Source organism: Diabrotica virgifera, chromosome 1 (genome assembly GCF_917563875.1).
Source record: "Diabrotica virgifera virgifera chromosome 1, PGI_DIABVI_V3a".
Taxonomy (NCBI): domain Eukaryota; kingdom Metazoa; phylum Arthropoda; class Insecta; order Coleoptera; family Chrysomelidae; genus Diabrotica; species Diabrotica virgifera.
Genome location: NC_065443.1, coordinates 178,764,380 through 178,788,244, shown reverse-complemented (window position 1 = coordinate 178,788,244; position 23,865 = coordinate 178,764,380). Strand labels below are relative to the sequence as shown.

The 23,865-nt window shown below is 33.3% G+C and overlaps 1 protein-coding gene across 3 annotated transcripts in view; it reads right to left on the bottom strand.

Moving 5' to 3' along the window:
• LOC126878907 (retinoic acid receptor RXR-alpha-B) overlaps positions 1 to 23,865 on the bottom strand; it is a 281,711-nt gene that overhangs the window by 243,318 nt on the left and 14,528 nt on the right. For all 3 annotated transcript variants that reach the window (XM_050641800.1, XM_050641798.1, XM_050641799.1), the window contains exon 2: positions 22,919 to 23,082. In XM_050641800.1, the coding sequence (XP_050497757.1) occupies positions 22,919 to 23,027 (109 nt within the window). In that variant the 5' untranslated portion in view covers positions 23,028 to 23,082. The remainder of the gene's footprint in view (positions 1 to 22,918; positions 23,083 to 23,865) is intronic.

Genomic DNA, 23,865 nt, shown 5'->3' with positions numbered 1-23,865 from the left:
TTTGCCCAATATAAAAATTTCTTTATTCTCTAAAAATTTTTTAGCATTACGTATAGTGTGATATAAAAGGTATATATTCAGATTTAATAGAGCAGTACTAGTTATAGTTGACTCTTAAGGTGCATTTAAATCAAAGAGAAAACGAACAAACGAACGAACAAATACGTAGGTGTTCGCTTGGTTATTCGTTCGCTACAAAGTAAGATCATTTTACATTGGAGCGAGCGAACGCATTCGTTGATGATCCGTCCGCAATGTCAGATACAGATGAAGATGTAATCATTAACACTGCTAACTTTATAGTTATTGCAGGATATGCCCAAAAAGAAAAAAAGAAGAGTGTGGTGTTCAAATTTGTTACAAAAGGACTTGACAGGACAATAGGGAACTTGCACATTTTTTTATTACATAATAATGTTCAGTTTTGTATAAAAATGAGATTTCCAAATTCTCACGCTTCAAAAACAAATAACTTAGAAGTACAAATTTAAAGTCTTCTGTATTTTAAAATAGTTCAAACGACCCGTGACGTCACATAGTTTAACTATATGGTTCCGTTTATGGTTATATTTTCTTCTTCTTCTTTAGTTTATTGGCCTTTACTACGGAAAATAAAACCATTTTGTAAAAGTACAAGTTTTCTATGAATAGTTCAAACCATCAAAAACACTTGTAACGTCACATAACTGTATTTTCTGCTGACGTTTATAATGTCTAATTTAAAATTATATACAATTTTGTTTACTTTGTTGGTGTAGAATGTAAATATATACAGTGGCGGCCGGTCAGGGTCGGCAGTGCCGACCCACACATTTATAGATATAGATTTTTTGTAATATTTAATTTAATCAGAGTTGATGTCATTTGTATGTGAAATAAAAAAAATCTGTCAGATAATACAGACTGAATTTTATTCATGGTTTTTAAAAGGATTTGCCCAATCCGAGCGTTAAGTGATCCCTGCGCATAAAAGACTTTTCAAAAAATGAATGACCCGAGCCATTCATCTGACTGATTTCGGCAAGCCGACCCCAGCTCATCTCGAGCTTGACAAATTACACGTAAAACTCAACGATATACGAGTCGAAGGGCAACCAAACGTATATTTCTCTCCGTAGGCATTAAGCGGCTTGTTTCATTTGGTAGCATCGGCAGAAATTGTAAAAGATAATCATGCCGTTTTACGTCGTTTAATTGATATTGTAATTTATTTAAGTTATCAGAAATTATCATTTATGGGACATGATGAATCGGAGCATTCGTTAAATCAAAGTAATTATAGAGAACTAATAAAATTGTTTAAGAAATACGATTTGAAATTTTCCAATTTTTTTTCTGATTCAAAGATATTTAGCGGCGTGTCTAAAACAGTACAGAATGAACTAATATAATGAATTAGTTACATTTTGAATAACGTTATTGAATCTGAGATTATCAAAACCATTTGCTTTTTTTTTAGAAGTAGATGAAACTTCTGAATATCATGTCATTCACAACTACCAATTCTTGTTTGATAGGCGTTACGTGCTAATATTTATGAGAGGTTTTTAGGTTTTACAGACGTCAGTAAAAGCAATAAGGCAGAATATATTTTTGGTGTTTTAAAGGACAGATTAAAATTTTTGGATATCAAATATAAATTGGTAAGGCAAATTTACGACGGCGCTGCCGTGATGTCCGGTGAATTGAATGGTCTCCAGGCAAAAGTTAAAACTATTGCACCACAAGCTTTATTTACTCACTGTCATGCGCATATAATGAATATAGTTTTGCAGGATACGTGTAAAAAAATTAAAGAATAACGTCTTTTCTTACCATTTTAGCTCGCCTAAACGGACTACTGTTTTAGAACAATTTGTTTCGAAAAAAATGCAAACAGTTTGTCAGACGCGATGAAATTTTAAATCTCGGTTAGTTTTCACTGTAGCAGATTTTCGTGAACCGCTTTTTGGAAGTCAAGAAGGCAACCGCCCTTATAATTTATGGGCATGAAAAATCGATTAGAACCTATTCTCAGTACTACAGGATATACGTGTAAAATTTCATAAACATCGGTTTTGGAGGAGTATGGTAACTAACACTGTTACAGGAGAATTTTATGTATATAGAAGTAACTGTGAATTAAATAATAAAAGTGGCTAACTTTGACCGCAATTAACCTAGGCAAAAAGTTTTTTTTTGAAAATACCAAGTTTCTTGTAAAAGGTATATATTAAAATACCCTAAATAAGGGTCACAATACAAAACGTTTTCGGATTAAGGAATCCATCATCAGTGTTTAAAAGCCCTAAAATTAAGTATAACCTAATTAAATGAGATAAAAGTTAAAATTGACAGAGGTTTTCAAGAACAAGAGGTCATACTTACAAAATTTGCATGCCTGAGCCACCAAAATGTATCGGATAAAAACCCTTTAAATGTAAATAATAAGGATGTTTTACATATTTATATAAAATTCATTGGATGGTATAGATAAACCTGGATGTTACCCAGGGCAACACAGGACTCTCTCCACGTGGTTGGAACTTTTTTTGGAGAAAACCTCACATATTGGATTTCAATGGCCAACTGACAAATGAATTCAAGAGCAACCCAAAATGACATCAAGAACTGTCAATGTAACCTAGTTGTAATGTTACTTCAGCCACAACATTAAAGATTAATTTAAATGTTTTAAGATAAAAAACAGTATCAAATTTACAAATATTAAAAATAAAAGATGTTCACAAAATATGAAAGATTTTATTCTAAAAATAATGCATTAATTAAGTATTCAAAATAGGGAAATGAAATGTTTACGTTACAGGAAGTTATGCAGTCAACAATACCAATAGGTGTTGTATTGGTGGTATAAAATTGTCAATACGATTAGACAAATAATGATAAAGGTCTTATACTAGGAACACAAAATAGTATGTAATGTGTACATATTATGTGTACGATTTTAAGAGTATTGATGAAATGATAATTGTTTAATGACTGATAACTTTCTTGGTAGTCGACCCCACATAAATTGTATAATGATAGAAAAAGTGATATGATAATTGTAAAAATACTGTTTTGTTTTTATCTGATTTTTATCTGAAAATGAGACTAAAGTAACTTGATGAAACTGAGTCCTCCAGAGACCTGACATCAAATTGGTTAAAAATGAAATGGTTGTAAAGTACGGGGGGGGAGTAGGACGGTGTGAGAAGTCTGACAAAGTATGTTGTGATATTGGACCATGGAAGATGTGTAGTGTGTTGTTATGAAATAATAGTTATTTAATCTATAAGCTATGAGATGAGGCTAAGAAGACAGGTGGCTGGAATGAGACTCAATTCTGATGGATGTGGTTGTATATGTGATGTAGGAGCTAAATTTTGGAAAATTAAAGCTGGTGTGAAATAATGAGGATGTAAGAGGATGAGGTACAAATGAATATTAAAGAGTTAAAGTAAGATGTTGCTTATCGACAATTGGGAGTGAAATAGATGTATGTGGTCGTCATGAATGGTGTAGCAGAGAAGAGGAAATTGTATCTGATGTGGTTTATGAAAAAAGTTGACGGTGTAGGGGTTGAAAATCTCGGTTAAATGACACATGGCGATTGACACAGTTAGGACTTCTCTGCTTCTCTTTAACTATTTCTAAGTCTTCATACAGGTCCAATTTTAGGAAGTTTTTTTGTGAAATATTATGTAATAACGAGACATCTTCTGGGATATTAAGGGTATGTTTGTTTTTTACAAGATGTTGAGAGAAAGTAGAAGTGTTTTCTCTTTTGGTGTGCTCTAAGGAGCGTGAAGATAAGGATCTACAGGTCCTACCTATATATGTAGCGTCACAATCAGAACATTGTAATCTATACACACCACTACGATCCATGTAGTTGATAGGGTCTTTGGAATTGGTAAGACACTGTCCCAGATTGTTGGGCACTTTGAAAGAAAAATGAGTATTATCAACTGCTCTTTTAAGAATATATCTAATGTCTCCAGAAAGACGTTCATGAAGATATGGTAAGGAAGCATATGAGGGTTTGAAGGTCAAGTCTCTAGGGAAAGCAGTCTCTCTCAAGACTCTAAGGTGTCTCTTTTGAATAAGTTTGTAGACAATATTAGGATCGTAACCGTTGTTGAACGCTATTTGACGAAGAATATTAAGTTCTTTATCATAGTTTGATGGTGATAAAGGAATAGTTTCAAGTCTATGGATGTAACTATGGAAAGCTGCATATTTATGTGACATAGGGTGGTTAGAAGATAAAGGTATGACATGATCAGTCTGTGTTGGTTTCCTATAGATACTGAAATCGAAATGGTCATCTAATCTGGTAATAGTGAGATCAAGAAAGTTAATTGATTGGGAAGATTCTAGTTCCATAGTGAACTTGATGTTAGGGTGGATTTGATTGACTTTAGAAAGCAATAGGTCAGCTGAATTAGAATTACCGCAAATGAAAAGCAAAATATCATCTACATATCTAAACCAATGGAGTATTTCCGGATTTTTCATGATATGAGTGGATTCTAAATGATCCATGAAAATATCAGCTAGGAGAGGGGATAAACAACTACCCATGGCTAGGCCATCAGGTTGTCTATAAAATTTATTATTAAATACAAAGAAGTCTTGAGCTAGACAAAATTGTAGTAATTGGATGATGGAATTAGTAGTAGACGTAGTAATAGAGTTGGCTCTTAGAAGCGAATGTACCAGATTAATAGTTTCAAGTTTAGGGACAGAAGTGAAAAGGTTGCTAACATCAAGTGAAAGCATAGTAATGTTGGGACGAAGGTTTATTTGTTGGAGATTGTTGACTAGTTGAATGGTGTTTTTGACTGAGAAGCGAGGGGTGAAATTCGTCAAGTTGTTAATGAGATTTAATATGAATTTTGATAAGATAGATACTGGTGTGTTTATGAAGCTAACAACTGGACGGATGGGGATGCCCTCTTTATGTATCTTAGGTAAACCATACAGTCTGGGTGTCAAAGGATTGCTTGGTATTTTATAGTAGGGAGCAAACTGTTCTGAAAAAAATTCTGCAAAGGGTTTCAGGTTGTCTTTAAGTTTATTGATGAACTTTTTTGAAGGATCGTCTGTTAGTGGAATGAAGTTGTTGTTAGAAAGAAAAGTGATGACTTTGTCATTATATAACGTTTGATCTAGGATTACTAAGCAGTTACCCTTGTCTGCTTTGCTGATGATTAGATTGTGTGTTTTGATTTTGTTTTTGATTGAATTAAGGGTTTGAAGATGAATGTTCCGTTTGTTGTCAGAGAATTGAGGGAAAGATAGTTTTATGATAAACTCATTCGTAATAAATCTTTTTCTCTAAATCAAAATAACAGGAACAATACCAAATTTTCCAATTTTTCATTCCACCCAAGACTTAAAAATCTCTCTTCAGTTGTCTTTAATAAAAATGAACTTGATTTACTAAATCTAGGACTCAAATACTCCATTCCAAGAAAGGTTTCTAAAAAAGACTTTCAGAGTCTCTCCATTGAGCTAGATATCATTATTCAAAATCTTTCTGTTCCGTTAAATCAAAAAACCTCTATTCGTAATTCCTGCTTCATAACTATCAATAAATTCAAAAACAAAAATATTTCATCTTCTACATCTTTCAACGCTTCTAATCACATCATTCCACCAAATACATCTAGTAACTTTTCCTTCAATTTACCCTCCACTTCTCAAAACTCTTTGCACAACTCATCTTTCCCTCAATTCTCTGACAACAAACGGAACATTCATCTTCAAACCCTTAATTCAATCAAAAACAAAATCAAAACACACAATCTAATCATCAGCAAAGCAGACAAGGGTAACTGCTTAGTAATCCTAGATCAAACGTTATATAATGACAAAGTCATCACTTTTCTTTCTAACAACAACTTCATTCCACTAACAGACGATCCTTCAAAAAAGTTCATCAATAAACTTAAAGACAACCTGAAACCCTTTGCAGAATTTTTTTCAGAACAGTTTGCTCCCTACTATAAAATACCAAGCAATCCTTTGACACCCAGACTGTATGGTTTACCTAAGATACATAAAGAGGGCATCCCCATCCGTCCAGTTGTTAGCTTCATAAACACACCAGTATCTATCTTATCAAAATTCATATTAAATCTCATTAACAACTTGACGAATTTCACCCCTCGCTTCTCAGTCAAAAACACCATTCAACTAGTCAACAATCTCCAACAAATAAACCTTCGTCCCAACATTACTATGCTTTCACTTGATGTTAGCAACCTTTTCACTTCTGTCCCTAAACTTGAAACTATTAATCTGGTACATTCTCTTCTAAGAGCCAACTCTATTACTACGTCTACTACTAATTCCATCATCCAATTACTACAATTTTGTCTAGCTCAAGACTTCTTTGTATTTAATAATAAATTTTATAGACAACCTGATGGCCTAGCCATGGGTAGTTGTTTATCCCCTCTCCTAGCTGATATTTTCATGGATCATTTAGAATCCACTCATATCATGAAAAATCCGGAAATACTCCATTGGTTTAGATATGTAGATGATATTTTGCTTTTCATTTGCGGTAATTCTAATTCAGCTGACCTATTGCTTTCTAAAGTCAATCAAATCCACCCTAACATCAAGTTCACTATGGAACTAGAATCTTCCCAATCAATTAACTTTCTTGATCTCACTATTACCAGATTAGATGACCATTTCGATTTCAGTATCTATAGGAAACCAACACAGACTGATCATGTCATACCTTTATCTTCTAACCACCCTATGTCACATAAATATGCAGCTTTCCATAGTTACATCCATAGACTTGAAACTATTCCTTTATCACCATCAAACTATGATAAAGAACTTAATATTCTTCGTCAAATAGCGTTCAACAACGGTTACGATCCTAATATTGTCTACAAACTTATTCAAAAGAGACACCTTAGAGTCTTGAGAGAGACTGCTTTCCCTAGAGACTTGACCTTCAAACCCTCATATGCTTCCTTACCATATCTTCATGAACGTCTTTCTGGAGACATTAGATATATTCTTAAAAGAGCAGTTGATAATACTCATTTTTCTTTCAAAGTGCCCAACAATCTGGGACAGTGTCTTACCAATTCCAAAGACCCTATCAACTACATGGATCGTAGTGGTGTGTATAGATTACAATGTTCTGATTGTGACGCTACATATATAGGTAGGACCTGTAGATCCTTATCTTCACGCTCCTTAGAGCACACCAAAAGAGAAAACACTTCTACTTTCTCTCAACATCTTGTAAAAAAACAAACATACCCTTAATATCCCAGAAGATGTCTCGTTATTACATAATATTTCACAAAAAAACTTCCTAAAATTGGACCTGTATGAAGACTTAGAAATAGTTAAAGAGAAGCAGAGAAGTCCTAACTGTGTCAATCGCCATGTGTCATTTAACCGAGATTTTCAACCCCTACACCGTCAACTTTTTTCATAAACCACATCAGATACAATTTCCTCTTCTCTGCTACACCATTCATGACGACCACATACATCTATTTCACTCCCAATTGTCGATAAGCAACATCTTACTTTAACTCTTTAATATTCATTTGTACCTCATCCTCTTACATCCTCATTATTTCACACCAGCTTTAATTTTCCAAAATTTAGCTCCTACATCACATATACAACCACATCCATCAGAATTGAGTCTCATTCCAGCCACCTGTCTTCTTAGCCTCATCTCATAGCTTATAGATTAAATAACTATTATTTCATAACAACACACTACACATCTTCCATGGTCCAATATCACAACATACTTTGTCAGACTTCTCACACCGTCCTACTCCCCCCCCCCCCCGTACTTTACAACCATTTCATTTTTAACCAATTTGATGTCAGGTCTCTGGAGGACTCAGTTTCATCAAGTTACTTTAGTCTCATTTTCAGATAAAAATCAGAAAAAACAAAACAGTATTTTTACAATTATCATATCACTTTTTCTATCATTATACAATTTATGTGGGGTCGACTACCAAGAAAGTTATCAGTCATTAAACAATTATCATTTCATCAATACTCTTAAAATCGTACACATAATATGTACACATTACATACTATTTTGTGTTCCTAGTATAAGACCTTTATCATTATTTGTCTAATCGTATTGACAATTTTATACCACCAATACAACACCTATTGGTATTGTTGACTGCATAACTTCCTGTAACGTAAACATTTCATTTCCCTATTTTGAATACTTAATTAATGCATTATTTTTAGAATAAAATCTTTCATATTTTGTGAACATCTTTTATTTTTAATATTTGTAAATTTGATACTGTTTTTTATCTTAAAACATTTAAATTAATCTTTAATGTTGTGGCTGAAGTAACATTACAACTAGGTTACATTGACAGTTCTTGATGTCATTTTGGGTTGCTCTTGAATTCATTTGTCAGTTGGCCATTGAAATCCAATATGTGAGGTTTTCTCCAAAAAAAGTTCCAACCACGTGGAGAGAGTCCTGTGTTGCCCTGGGTAACATCCAGGTTTATCTATACCATCCAATGAATTTTATATAAATATGTAAAACATCCTTATTATTTACATTTAAAGAGTTTTTATCCGATACATTTTGGTGGCTCAGGCATGCAAATTTTGTAAGTATGACCTCTTGTTCTTGAAAACCTCTGTCAATTTTAACTTTTATCTCATTTAATTAGGTTATACTTAATTTTAGGGCTTTTAAACACTGATGATGGATTCCTTAATCCGAAAACGTTTTGTATTGTGACCCTTATTTAGGGTATTTTAATATATACCTTTTACAAGAAACTTGGTATTTTTGTGATTTATGGTATACAGCCAGCTACAGGAAGTTTATTTTCCTCCTGGATTTTTTTTTTGAAAATTCGTGTAAAAATACCAGCTCTTGAAATCCCAAAGTAGATTTACTCTACAGTCAATGTTAACAAAGCTTTTCAAATTGTTTTTAAGCCAAAAATGACTACTTTAGTAAAATGTTTTCGGAATGATAAAAATAACTTTTTATAGATTTTTTTAAATGATTGGGGGGCATCCATAAACTACGTCATAAAAAATTTGAACTTTTTAATACCCTCCCCCCCTCCGTCGTAATTCGTCGTTTACAGACGAACCTCCCCCCCATGTCGACGTCGTCATTACAGTTTACGACCCCCCTTTCAATGATTTAAAAAAATTCAATGTTATTTCTGTTTTTTTAATCAACCTTGAAACTTTATTTGCGAATGTATCATAACAAGAACAATTAAGGGGGTAGGCGCAAAATCTTGGTCCAATGCTATTTAAATGCATTCTTTTTTCGAATCTTGAGAAAACTAATAAATATATTTGAAAAACATAAACGCAGAATGAAAGATTACATTATTACCGAGGGCTGAAAGTCCCTTAGAATAAACAAAAGGTTTCTTTTAAATGAAATTTTTGAACTTAAAAATCAGACTAAATATTCTCTTTTTTATCCCTGTAACTTATTAAAATAAACATTATATATGTTTTCAGAAACTTTTGGCCCTCGGTAATAATGTAATCTCTCAATGTGCGTTTAAACTTTTTAAAAATTTTTAGTCGTTTTTTGAGTATTCGAAAAAAATGAATGCATTTAAATAGCATTGGACCAATATTTTGCGTATAAATCTTCTCTAAGTATAAATACGACTTACTAACTAAATAGAACACAATATTTTATTTCCATTCATTCTTTCAGAACTATTTTTTCACACACAGTATGCAGCACATAACAATTTAATATTGTTTGCTTCCCGACGTTGTTCTGTATATCTAGGGTGCTCGGTAAAAAGAGTATAAGTCAAAAATAGTCAAAATATTATTTTTGTAGAATAAGACTATAAAGGACTATATCTTTACCTGGGTATCAATAGAACAAGTCAATATGCTAATATAAATTAAATAAAATGAATTGGTCTTGTTAGTACAACTACTTAAATGAACTTTTAATTTGGTAAAAACAGGTTATGTCAACTTATACTGTTTATACAATTCGAGTTTGTGAACTATTCTTGGCTCTAATAGTACATGTCGGACATGTACTGTTTTGACCATTGATACTTAATAATATCCAAGTAAGGCGGTCGACTTATCCCTAATAGCACACGACGTCCTTTGGACGTCCAAAATAGGTCCATTTTTGGTCCTTACGTCCATGGACTATAAACGGACGTCCTTTGGACGTCCTTCGGAAGGAATAAATATGGACGTCCTTTGGACGTCCCATGTTGGACGTCCTTCGGAAGGAATAAATATGGACGTCCTTTGGACGTCCGACGTTGGACGTCCTTCGGACGGAATAAATATGGACGTCCGACGTTGAACGTCCTTTGGACGTCCATACTGGACGAAATACGGACGTTTTATGAACGCTTATATATTATATTGGACACATTATACCAATTACGGGATCAAATAGCAAAATAATTCAATAAAATATTAACTTAGGCGTTAACTTTACGTTAATGAAATACAGTCAAACCTGTCAGTAACGGCCACTAAAATGAAAGAACTATTGGCCGATATAGAAAGGTGGCCGTTATTGCCAGTTTTTGTAGTCTAGATATACAGTAAAACTTGTGTTACTGGCCACCTGTACTACCGGCCAGTTTAAAAATTCCCCAAACCAATTATATCTAGACTACAAAAACTGGCAATACCGGTCACCTTTCTATATCGGCCAATAGCTTTTTCATTTTTAGTGGCCGTTACTGACAAGTTTTACTGTAATTGGTTTGGGGAATTTTTAAACTGGCCGTTAGTACAGGTGGCCGGTGTTTGCAGGGGGCCGGTAACACAGGTTTTACTGTAGTTTAAATCGAAAAGATTAAATCTTAATTCAAAATTGTATATACAATTATTACAATTATAAACTATAGTTTAATATCCAAAACATGTTTTTGATTTTATGTAATGTAATGAAAATCTTATTTGTAAATTATTGGTTACAATGTTTAACAATAGGAAATATTCAAGAATAAATAAAATAAAAGTTTAATCCTAACAACACAAAACATTCCAGGAATGTAGGTAGTACCGTTCTATTCCGTGAACATCTATCTGATTAAATTATGGGTGGAAAGTTACCACAAGATATAAATGTCTTCCTGGAGGGGTAAAATTTTCCATTACAAGATTTTAAGAGAGGCCATTTACTGTTCAATTTGCGTTCATTTTCAAATTTGCCGCGCGAATATCTATGTAGCGTTGCGTGGTCATTGGTCATCACATTTCATATATTTCATATTTCATTTTCGTTATAACCGATAACCTAAAAATTTAGTAAAAATTTTGATTGGAAAAAAATGCATCGATAAGGGGGTGTGGGAAATGGAAGAAATTAGTGGCTTTTTTGCTGTACTGTCTACTAGTTTTTGCTCTGGGCTCTGGCTGGATCTCTTGTTTAAACAATTTTGTAAGTATTATAAAATCCGTTTTCAATTTTCTTTATTCTTTATGAAACGAATCATTTATGCATGCATATTATTACCTGTAAATAGTATCTATTTCTTTTGATTTTTAATTGTAAAGAATAGAAAAATTACCGTTCATTTTAATTTTTTTTAGAATCAGCTGAAAGTGGTCTACAAAAAAAACCAAGAAGGAAATGTATAGCCTTGTGGCTATGAAAGGCAAAAGAGAGATATAAAAAGTGTATTGGCTAGTTGGAAGAAAGTCCACATTGTCCATGCATAATAAGTTATTACTTTATCAACAAATATCAAGAAGATAGCAGGAAGTCACGAGCAACACGAGCAATTGAACAACTTCATAAGTTCAAGAATATCGAGGAAATCCATCCAGCTCCTCGATACTACTGGGCAAACTAGAAGATTGAAGAGGACAAAGCCTTTTGAACTAGTTTGAGTGATAGGTGATAGTGAAAAACGGAGCATAGTGCTTGTGTGCTGTGCCTGTGTATGTTAGAATAGTGCACGATCTTGTTAGATTAGATAAGAGACGCTATGGGGTAAGCTCTTCATTTTAAGAAACAGTAGTAATTTAGGTTAAATTAAAATTGCTCATTGGTCAGTTATGACCAGATTGTTTTTTTATGTTTGGCAAAAAGGACTTAAGTCAGAATTGCACATTGATAATGTTTTGATGATTTCTGGACCAGAAAAAAACTGTTGTAGATGTAAACTGTATGTACAGTAGAATCTACTACAGTACTGTAGAAATCATCAAAACATTATCGATGTGCAATTCTGACTTAAGCCCTTTTTCCCAAACATCAGAGAATTGTAATGTACAATAATTCTCCTATCTGCTTTTTCATGAATTTTGTAGGAGACGAAAAACCATTTTTAGGATCATCTGCTTTCACATGTAAATTTTGACATGTTTTGTAGTAAATAGATAGTTGAATTTACTACAAAACATGTCAAAAAATATATGAAAACAGGAGGTGACTATAAAAAAAGTTTTTAGTCTCTCTTACAAGACTCATGAAAAAACAAATCGGAGGTATGTCACATCTGTGACTATATCCAGGGAATGTCTAAAAAATATACTTTGATGTCCCAAGAACCAAATATAACCTACAGTCCATTTAATTTACTTACTGTTGCACGTCATTATCTAGCCAGAGATCTAAGTTGACATAGTTGCCAAAGTATAAAAAGATCCTGAACCCATTTTAAATAAAATATATCACATAATTATTGTAAACGTGGATTATACAACAAAACAAATTAATATTCAATGTAAATAAGTAAAAACTTAAGAAATAGAGAACAAGAATTAAGTTATAATCTTTTAAGATTTGCAGTGCAAGCGTTTTTGCACTGCATTGTTAATAATTAAAAAACGGCTCCGAACTCTTGGCAAAAAGCCGGTAGGTTTCTTTGTATAAGTATGTCTACAATAACAACTAAAACAGTTGTCAGATACCTCGATGATTATTCCAAGTCGTTATAAAATTAGGTGAAATTTATATTTTTATAGTAGAGGATCTTTTTATAGTAAAGTAAATAATAAAGACAGTAAATATAATAAATAAAACAGATACTTATAGTAAAGAATATAAACAAATATGAAGTGTCATCACCACAACTGTCAAATAAATGTTACCAATTTATTCTAAAATGTCACCTTCGTTCGATTACAGTTACAGTGTGATCCGAACAAATCTGCTTCATAAAAACGCTTTATAATCCATTTATACAAATTAAATGAAACATATTATTGTGTATTTCTTTAGGTTAACATTAATAGAAATCTTCAAATATTATTTCTACGCGTATATAATAAAATATGTCTAGAGTCTGTATTTCCAGTGTACTCAGCAAAGTGATTCTAAAAAAGAACACACCTACCGCCTAAATATGTCGTGTTGGTATCATGCGACCTCACAGACTACGACGCGGATGACGCACAACAGTTAGTAAATTAGACGAAGTATGTAGATATATACAGGGTGTAACAAAAATACAGGTCATAAATTTAATCACATATTCTGGGACCAAAAATAGTTTGATTGGACCTAACTTACCTTAGTACAAATGTACACACAAGAAAAGTGCAACTATCTTACGAAAAAACTATAGTAAAATTTGGACACCCCATAAAAATTTTATGGGGGTTTTGTTCCTTTAAACCCCCCCAAACTTTTGTGCACGTTTCAATTTAATTATTATTGTAGTACCATTTAAACACAACGTTTTAAAAACTTTTTTGCCTCTTATTGCTTTTTCGAAAAGTCAATTTTTATCGAAATATTTTGAATATTTGTCAAATCCACCACATATTTGTATATGGTTAAGTACGATTATGGAGACTTGGTAATAATATGCAGACTTATTTATGCTTTACATTTTTAGGTATATTTTGAACCATATTAAAAAAGAAGCCAGATCTCGATAAAATGTGCCTTATCGAAAAAATACAAAGAGGCAAAAAAGTTTTAAAAACATTCTGTTTAACTAATGGTACCTCAGTAATAGTTTAACTGGAACGTACACAAACATTTGGGGGGTTAAAAGGAACAAAACCCCCATAAAATTTTTATGTAGACATGTTAAAAAAGAAGTCGCAACTCGATAAAAACTTCCTTATCTGAAAAATACTAAGAAACAAAAATATTGAATTTAACTAATGGTAACTACCACAATAATAAAATTGAATTGGAACGTACACAAAAGTTTGGGAGGATCTAAGGGATCAAAACCCCCATAAAATTTTTATGGGGTGCACAAATTTCACCATAATTTTTGTTTAAGATATTCCTGCCATAATACTGCCACATGTCCATTTTCAATAAAAAATCGCTAATAGTTTTCGATATAATCGAAAAAATCGATTTTCATTTTGTAATTTCAAAGGGCTGTAACTTTTTTTATGTGCATATTTGTACTGAGGTAAGTTAGGTTCATTCGAACTATTTTTGGTCCCAGAATATGTGATTTAATTTATGACCTGTATTTTTGTTACACCCTGTATATACAGCCGATTACGCACCATCTTAAAAAATTGGGCATTTTTGATGTCTCGAATTTCCTAAACCTGTTGTTGCATCTAAGTGATTTTTTTATAATATTCTAGCCTAGGCCCTAGGCTATAGGTTAAGTACCTCCTTATGCTTGTCATGCACGGGGAGCTATACTGTAATATATATTATATCACATCGCTCTCTATAGTAATGAGTGAGCCTGTACATACGGAACCATTTGTTTAAGGTTTAATACCCCATATTTAAGGTGGTGCGTTAATTTCTTGGAGAAGTGTATTGTAATTTAATGTAAATAATGTAATATCCAATAATTGTAATTTAATATAAGATGTAATATAAGTTCCTTAAAAAATATCTTTTTTATTTCCCACGACATAAGATGGATGTTCGGCAGCAAGACATTGGACCAAACTGGGACGTCCTATGAAGGCCCAATTGACGTCCACCGAACGTCCCTTCGGATGTTAAGTGGACCTCCATTGGACGTTTGGCAACGTGGCATTTGGACCAAAATTGGACGTCCTGTTAATGTCCAATTCACGTCCCCTAGGACGTCCGGTTAAGGTCCAATTTACTTCCGATTAAGGTCCAATTTACGTCCGATTAAGGTCCCATTTACGTCCGATTAAGGTCCAATTTACGTCCTATTAAGGTCCAATTTACGTTCGATTAAGGTTCAATTTACGTCCGATTAAGGTCCAATTTACGTCCGATTAAGGTCCCATTTACGTCCGATTAAGGTCCAATTTACGTCCTATTAAGGTCCAATTTACGTCCGATTAAGGTCCCATTTACGTCCCATTAAGGTGCAATTTACGTCCTATTAAGGTCCAATTTACGTCCGATTAAGGTCCAATTTACGTCCGATTAAGGTCCAATTTATGTCCTATTAAGGTCCAATTTACGTCTGATTAAGGTCCAATTTACGTCCGATTAAGGTCCAATTTACGTCCCCTAGGACGTCCGATCAAGGTCCAAATTACGTCCGATTAAGGTCCAATATACGTCCCCTCGGACCTTAGATGGACGTCCAATGGACGTTCGGTAGCGCGACATTTGGACCAAAATAGGACGTATAAAGGACGTTCCTCGGACGAAAACGGACGTCCAATGGACGTCCCTAAAGTCCGTGAAGGACGTCCAATGGACGTCCATTGGACGTCCTTGTGCTATTAGGGATACTAAGACGATCGCTTTCAGAGACGTGTGTTAAGCTTACTAAGCAAATATTACTCTTTTCTGTACGAGATTTTCAAGAAAGAACTGATAACTATTCGCGTTTGGCTGATAACTAAACCGTGGGAATTTTACCAATTAAAGATAACACTTAATAGGGACAGCGAGAATAAGTAATACCAACTTCTTACGTAGGTGTAATTTGAGAAAAATGGATTAGTAAGTGGTTTATTTTCTGGACCACTGTGCAATATGGGTGATCGTAACAAACGTGTTGCATATATTGTTAGCATTATAGACTCCAAACAACCTAAAACCACTAGAAAAAGGACCTTGGATCCGGATAAAGAAAAAGTTCGCAAAGTGACTGTTTGTTTTTCATTTAAAGGTGAATGGCGCTAGAATTCAAGTTTGTAAAAAAATGTTTTATGAACACATTTGACGAAACAAATAAGTTTATTACACTGGCTCTTGCAAATAGGGATTCAAATATTTCAGGGAGAATAACTGATGACCAGCGTGGTCGTGATCCTTCTGCTAACAAGCATAATGAAGAAAAAATTAATGCAGTGAAGTCCCACATAAATTCTTTTCCCCTATATGAATCTCATACTCGACGAGAAAGTAGTAGATTGTATTTGCCATGCCATCTTAATCTTCAGATAATGTACAAATTATACTGTGAAGAAAATGAATCACCTGTCTCTAGACCTATCTATGAAAGACGCGAAGCTGCAGTTCGGCAAGCAGTCGAGTGCGGAAAAGAGACTTTCTGCATGAGTTAGGAACAATATTTTTTCTAAGAGTCTTTAAAAAATTACCAAATCTTAATTAATTAATTTAATTAATATGAAAATACACTTGAAAGAGAGTTCCATAAAATGAACATTTCATTTAAAAAACCTAAAGTAGATACGTGCCATAAATGTGATGTGCTGAGTAATAAACTCAAAGTTACTGAAAGCGAAGATGATAAAACTAAAATAAAAGATGAGATAAGTATTCATCACACTGCTGCAGACAATGCATATGTTATGAAGAGCAACGACACAGAAAAAGCAAAATGTGATAGTACTTTTAGATGCCGCACTTTTGACTTGCAAACTTGTCTCCCAACTCCATATGTGAATTCCTCTGTTGCCTTTTACAAAAGACAGTTATGGACATAGAACTTAACTATTCATGAGAATGGAGAAGGAAGTGTGGCATGATACATGTGGCACGAAAGTGAAGAAGGCCGGGGAGGTAACAATATAGCTACATGTATTTTAAAGAATTAATATCACTACCACCACATGTTTCCAAAGTAACCCTGTACTCGGATACATGCGGTGGTCAGAACAATAATTCACATGTTGGTGTGATGTTTTTAGTAGCAATGCAAAATATCACTAATTTAAAAGTTATTGACCATAAATTCATGGTGAGTGGACACAGTCACATGTAGTGTGATATTGATCATGGATTGATCGAAAAGCAAAAAAAACGGTTAAGTGTTCCAATAAGCCATCCGCACGACTGGTATAAGCTTGTGAGAACTACAGAAAAAAAAGAAGAAATTCAATGTTGTAGAACTTTACCATGGTGATTTCTTAAATTTTTCAGATCTTTTGAAAAGTAACTGTCTCATGCGTAAAAAAGATACAAGAGGAATTCCTGTCAACTGGTTTGATGTGAAATGGTTTCTTTATACAAGAGAAAATGGAATTATTCTTTATAAAACATCACTTAATGAAAAAGAGGAATTTCTGACGCTAAGTGTACTACGTAGAGGACAAACTAATGCTAGGTTGGTACCCAGCAATTTGTATAAAAGCACTCTTGCTATATCAGTGCAGAAGAAAAAAGATATTTTGGATCTTCTTCCTCTGATAAGTCCAGTATTTCACGACTTTTATAAAAATTTAAAGACAACTAATGCTGCTAATGTGATTCCAGATGATGAAGATTCATCTGACGCACAGTAATACTTTTCTCCGTTACCATTATTCCTATGTTTTTATATTGTTTTTTTAATAAATATTACATAAATATGTTTTTATTTATTTATTTTTTAATAAACAACAGCTTTTTTGGGCTGAACAAAATAGTATAAGTCATCTGATGCGTGTGGTCCAAATAATATAAGTCACATTTTTTTTTGTAATTTCCATTTATTTAGAAAAAAAGATATACCATCTTCAAGATTAATGTTTACAAAGTAAAATAAGTAAATATAACAATTCTGTGTACTACGATTTATGAGATATGACAATTAATTAGCTTCAGAACAAAATTATTTTTCGTTTTTTGCTTCTCCTGAAAAGTTGACCAAATTGACTTATACTTCTTTTACCGAGCACCCTAGATATATAGAAGCGCTTGTTTAAACCCAAAGAACAATGTCTTATTGTTTGTTGTCTTGTACAAAAGTGCTACCTAATATTACTTTAAGGCTGTGACTGATAAAAACTAAATGTATGCGATAAAAGTATCTATAAGAGAATTCTTTTTCATTTTAACAAAGGTGTATTTATTCGTAAACGTTTTGTTTTATTTTTAATTTCATTTCAAAAACTATACGTTTTTATATGAATATCTGATATGTACTTTAATGTTGGTAAAAGCTAGTAAAAAATTATATTTATAGAGACAATAGCGACAAATTTAAATATACCAATATATTAAACGACGTCGAATGTGCACTCATACGCCCCCACCCCCTGTCGTATTTCGTCGAAATAAGCAAGCCCCCCCTCCCTCTTCTCAACGACGTAGTTTATGGATGTCCCCTTGGAAAATATAAGTGTTGGAAAGTCTTAAGGTAATTTTCGCAAAAGTTATAGCAATTTTTTTATTTTCGAAATTTTAATTTTATTTTGAAATTTTCGAAGCAACAAATGATCGGATCAAAATTCAAAAACTGCCATTTTGAACCTTTGCTCATCTACTAAAAGATAAATACTCTAAATAAGATATTTAATTACCCTATTTTTACCTGTAGCGATTTAAACGAAAAAACTGCCATTTCTGACGCTTATTTGCTAATAACATAACTAAAATTCTCGTCCGAATTGTGAAGGGCATTTTTGTATTTATAATATATTAGGTATATAGTACCCAAAACCCATTTGCAACCTGGCTGCTCAAGTGCCCGACAAAAACCTTATTTCTCTCTAGACTATGAAAACAAATTTCCTTTGATGATTCGCTGACTTACCGACATAGGTTGGAACATGTGCGAATGCGAACGAATTCGTTCGATCGTGCTTGATTCGCTGTACAAATACATACAATAATTTTAACGAACGAACTCGTTCGGTCGTTCGTGTTCGCTTTGATTTAAATGCACCTTTATCCTCCACGGTTTGGCATAAGTCAAAGTAAGATGTATATTCGTAAAACATTCCAATCTATTTTTCCACATCAAATTATGAACTTTACTATTGACAAATGTATAATAAACATAATAATGCATAAATATGTTGTCGACAAAATGCATGTGTACACTTTTGGAGAAAGGTCATGTAAACAAGACGGATACAAATATTTGAGTAAGATAATCTGAAGGAAGCAGTGATTTTTGCCTTAAAATTTCCGTAAACATTTTTTGTTTATTCTTTGCAAAAATGATTTGTAAACGAGGATAGTATTCATATATAGGACAGATATTATGACGTCACATTATCATTTTTAATTATCTAAATCGAACAAATAATTATTTCCACAGATTCCGATTCAAGGACTGTGTTTCCATAACCGATATCTTAGCGTTTTGGGCTCTATCGAATGGTCCGTGTTAAGCCTTGGTTTCCTCGAAAGCGGCACCGACAAACTGTGACCGTAACACTGCGATAAATGACGTCAGATTGCGGTCAAAAACTCAAAGTTCTTCACTGCGGCAATGCAATGTGTAAACTCAGCAAGCGGTGGCTTCCAACGCATCCTTGGAAACCACTGCTATTATTTTGCGTGGTACAGTTTTTTATGACGCCATTCATCGCAGTGTTAACGGTCGCAGTTTTTCGGTGCCGCTTTCAAGGAAACCAAGGCTTTTTATAGTATTGAAACTTCGGTTCGTCTCAAGGGGCCCCTTAAAATCAGGTTTTATTTGAAAATACTTGCTGAAAGACAGGTGCTTAGAAGCATCAGAAGGTCATATAAATTTTAAAAATGGCTGTTTCTTTCCAGATGAAAATACAATCATTCTTAACGCATGTATGCACTATGTTTGCGCTCCTGCAGGAAACAACATTGCTCCATATAATGGATACCTTCGCGCTCCAGGAGCGTTCCAATCGGTTGCGGTTTATACAGGGAGGGACATTAGTGTGACAAAGTCCAGTTACTCGTTTGTCAGTTTAGGTAAAAGTTGGAGCACAGATAGGACCATACTTTAAAAATATTTTCAAATATACAGGGCGACTCGTATTGACAGACTGACCCGTACTGACACAAACTTATTTTTTTTTAATAGCACCCTGCATATTTTTACATTTTTGGATTCTGATCGATGTTTTTTTCTTCTTATAATATAGTGTTTTGTTATATTAGGTACACGGGAAGTTTAAAAGATAATTACGTTTTTTTTTGTTATTTTCGTAGTATTATTCACACCCTGTAGAATTGTAGTGGTTTGACAATCAAATTTCTATAAATGTTCAAACGATTTTTAATATAGTCTACTATTGTTAATGATGTTGAAAAATATATGGAAGGAAGAGAAGATGCCGGCGGACTGGGAGATAGGGCAGGTAATAACAATACATAAAAAGGGAGACCAACAAATTTGTGAAAATTATAGAGGAATAACATTACTAAGCACAACGTATAAAATATTGACTTCAATAATAAGGAAAAGATTGTCAAAGGTCACGAAGAAGAGAGTGGGACAATACCAATGTGGATTCACAGAAGGAAGATCGACAATAGATGCTATACACACGATAAAACGAATAATGGAAAAAGCAAATGAATACAAACTAGAATTAGAAATGCTATTCATCGACTTCAAACAGGCATTTGATTCGATTAAGAGAAAAGAACTAATGATTGCCCTGGAAAAATTAAAAATCCCACATAAACTCAGAAAATTAATAAATATGACAATGAGAACTATGTACCAACATTAGCATAAAGACACAAAGAGGCGAGACAGATGAATTCATTATAAATAAAGGAGTGAAACAAGGAGATGCCTTATCCACGACACTGTTCAATCTAGCTTTAGAATATGTACTACGAAATATAAACAAAGGAAACCTAAGAACAAGAGGTGGACAAATAGTCGCCTACGTAGACGACATTGTTATTATTGCAAAGAATAGAAACATAATGAAAGAAATGCTAGAAGAAATAAAAGAGAAAGGGGAGACAATGGGACTAGGATTAAATGAAGAAAAGACAAAGATATTAAGACTAGGGAAAACAGCAATAAAACGAAAAACCAAAATAGGAAATTCAGAATTTGAAGATGTAGAAAATTTTAAATACCTGGGAGTGACAATAAGCAAAACGGGTGAAAGAATACCAGAAATAAAGGAAAAAATATTAGCAGCGAATAAAGCATATTTTGCAAATAAAACACTACTTAAAAGCAAAATACTGACTATTAAAACCAAGATGAGAATGTATAACACCATAATTAGACCAATATTATTATACGCAGCAGAAACAATGACGATGACTAAAAAAGATGCAGAAAACTTAAGAATAGTGGAGAGAAAGATCACGAGAACCATACTGGGACCAATCAGAACACAGGAAAATGAATATAAAAGCCGAACCAATGCAGAGATCAGGAAAGTACTGAAAGAAGATATCTTGACCAAAATAAAGCAATGCAGAGTTAGATGGTTAGGTCACATCTGGCGCGCAGGAGATGAAGCAGTGACATATGCTATGATAGAATGGAATCTAGGAGGAAGAAAGAAAAGAGGAAGACCAAGATCAAAATGGTTGCAAGAAGTTGAAGAAGACTTAAAAAACGCAGGAGCCGGAGAATGGCGGAGAAAAACTAGAGACAGGAAAAAATGGAGAGAAGTCAAGGCAACAGTCTCAAGTTTTAATTCCCTAAACACATTTCTAAGAGCTGGTATTTGGATCTTTGATTCTATTCAAAAAATTTTTCCCAGCCCGAAATGGTGGATGTGTGAATTGTTCGTAAGGGGATTTTTCCACATTCTCTATTTCATATGTTTGATTTATATATATATATATATATATATATATATTGTTAATGATGATTCTCTTTTTGCTTATCCCCATTCGGGGTCGGCTTCCCTAATTGCATTTCTCCACACAAATTCTATCTTGGATCATATCGGTGTTAATCCCCTTTACCAACATGTTCTGCCTTGTCTCCCCCCAGGTCTTCTTTGGTCTATGCTCTCTCATTTTGGCATGAATTGGTGCCCCACCTAGACTTCCCCTAATATAATCATTTCTAATTTTATCCTTTTTTGTCACTCCACTCATCCATCTAAGCATTCTCATTTCCACCACATGCATTCGTTGTTCCTCTTTCTTTTAAAGGTTATAGGTAAATGATATTTACCTATACAATATATTTCTGCAACTGTTATTCTATAACATTAAAATTAACTAATCATAATAATAAAGATTTATGTTCATAATGGGTAAGTTATTATACTACCCTTTAGAAAAACCCTCTTGGGCCATTTTAAAAAAGATGGCTTAAAAAAACACTGAAATATTTTGAAATATAGTTCACAGCAACTATCAAAGATTTATAAAACTGAGATACACCATAAAATGATCATTTTACAACAAGTAAACGAATATCAAACGTAATGAATTACAAATTATAATGATATTATGACGTCACAACCAATGAGGGCACGTTTTGGGCTGGTTGCTATAATTTGAATTTGCTCTCGATTTTACTCGTCTTTAGATGCCAAACGAAACACAAAAACAACTTCTTTTTCTTTGATATATGTATATCTTAAATTATGTTCTGTTGTAATTTATAACATTTTTTTCGAATTTAAAATTTTATGCAAGTTCCCTATTAGTCACTTTATCTACTACCGGACTTATTTTGAACGTATATTTTCTTACCCCCCGAGAAGGGGTGAAAGTCACCCCAGGACAAAAGCACACATCGGCACAATATCACTTTTTTTCTTTGACATGTTAGCTATGCCAAATTTCATGTCAATGTAAGTGGTTCTTTAAAATCTGAAGGTTTTGCAATATTTTACCGAGAGTGAATGGACTAGTAAGAATCACGATACATTCAGTAACAGTCATATAAAATGTTTTACTAACCTAGAGACATGTGAGGATGTCCGAAACCTGCGAACGTTCTGCTCCAATGTTGTGCTTGACCCTGTATAATCGCTGTCACCGACATCATGGGCTTCTCTTTCTTCATCATTCTTAACAATTTTATATCACAGACCACTCACAACAACATATCACAAAATACCAAACTAAGGGGAAAAAGACAGCAAAAATTAAGAAAAAATGTTGATAATTAATAATAAGTTGTATATAAATCTTGTTTGTGAGGTGGTAATAAAAGAATCGAATAAATAATACTACATATCTACTTATTTGTAAAGAAATACCTTTTGCCTGTTTCGACACCAAATTTTTTGTAAAATAAGACCAATTCACGAAACTGCTATAGCAGATCCTCTAGCTACTAGAACTGTTATAATAATTATTTTACTGTGCTATTAACATACAATAAAAACTACAAACTATCAGCCGCCATTATGGAACTACAAAGTATCAACCTACAAAAGATGACATACGAGTAGGAAAAAGAAAACCTTGCAAACGCCAAAAATAAACTATAGCAATATTTCAAGAAAATTTAAATAATTATTATGTGTATCAGATTAACTTTGTTAACTTTCATTTTCAAACAAATTAAGTCAAAACATAAAGTGAAACGTATGTCGATGTGTATATACATTGTGTATACTTAGTGTGACCAACTAGCCCGAAAAATCCGGGACATGGCCCGAATTACGAAGTCGTGTCCCGGCGTCCCGGACAAGGCTTCCGGGCCATCCGAATTTTCAACATTTCGGTAAAATTTCATTTTGAAATTTTTAATACATTATTCTTCTAAGAATTAACATCAAATTGAATTGGAGGGACGAAAAAAAGTCGACAATTTCTAGACTGTTATACTAATACCACATCCAAAACGCATATACATTTTATATCGTCGTATTATAGTTCTAGGAAAACTCAAACTCGTG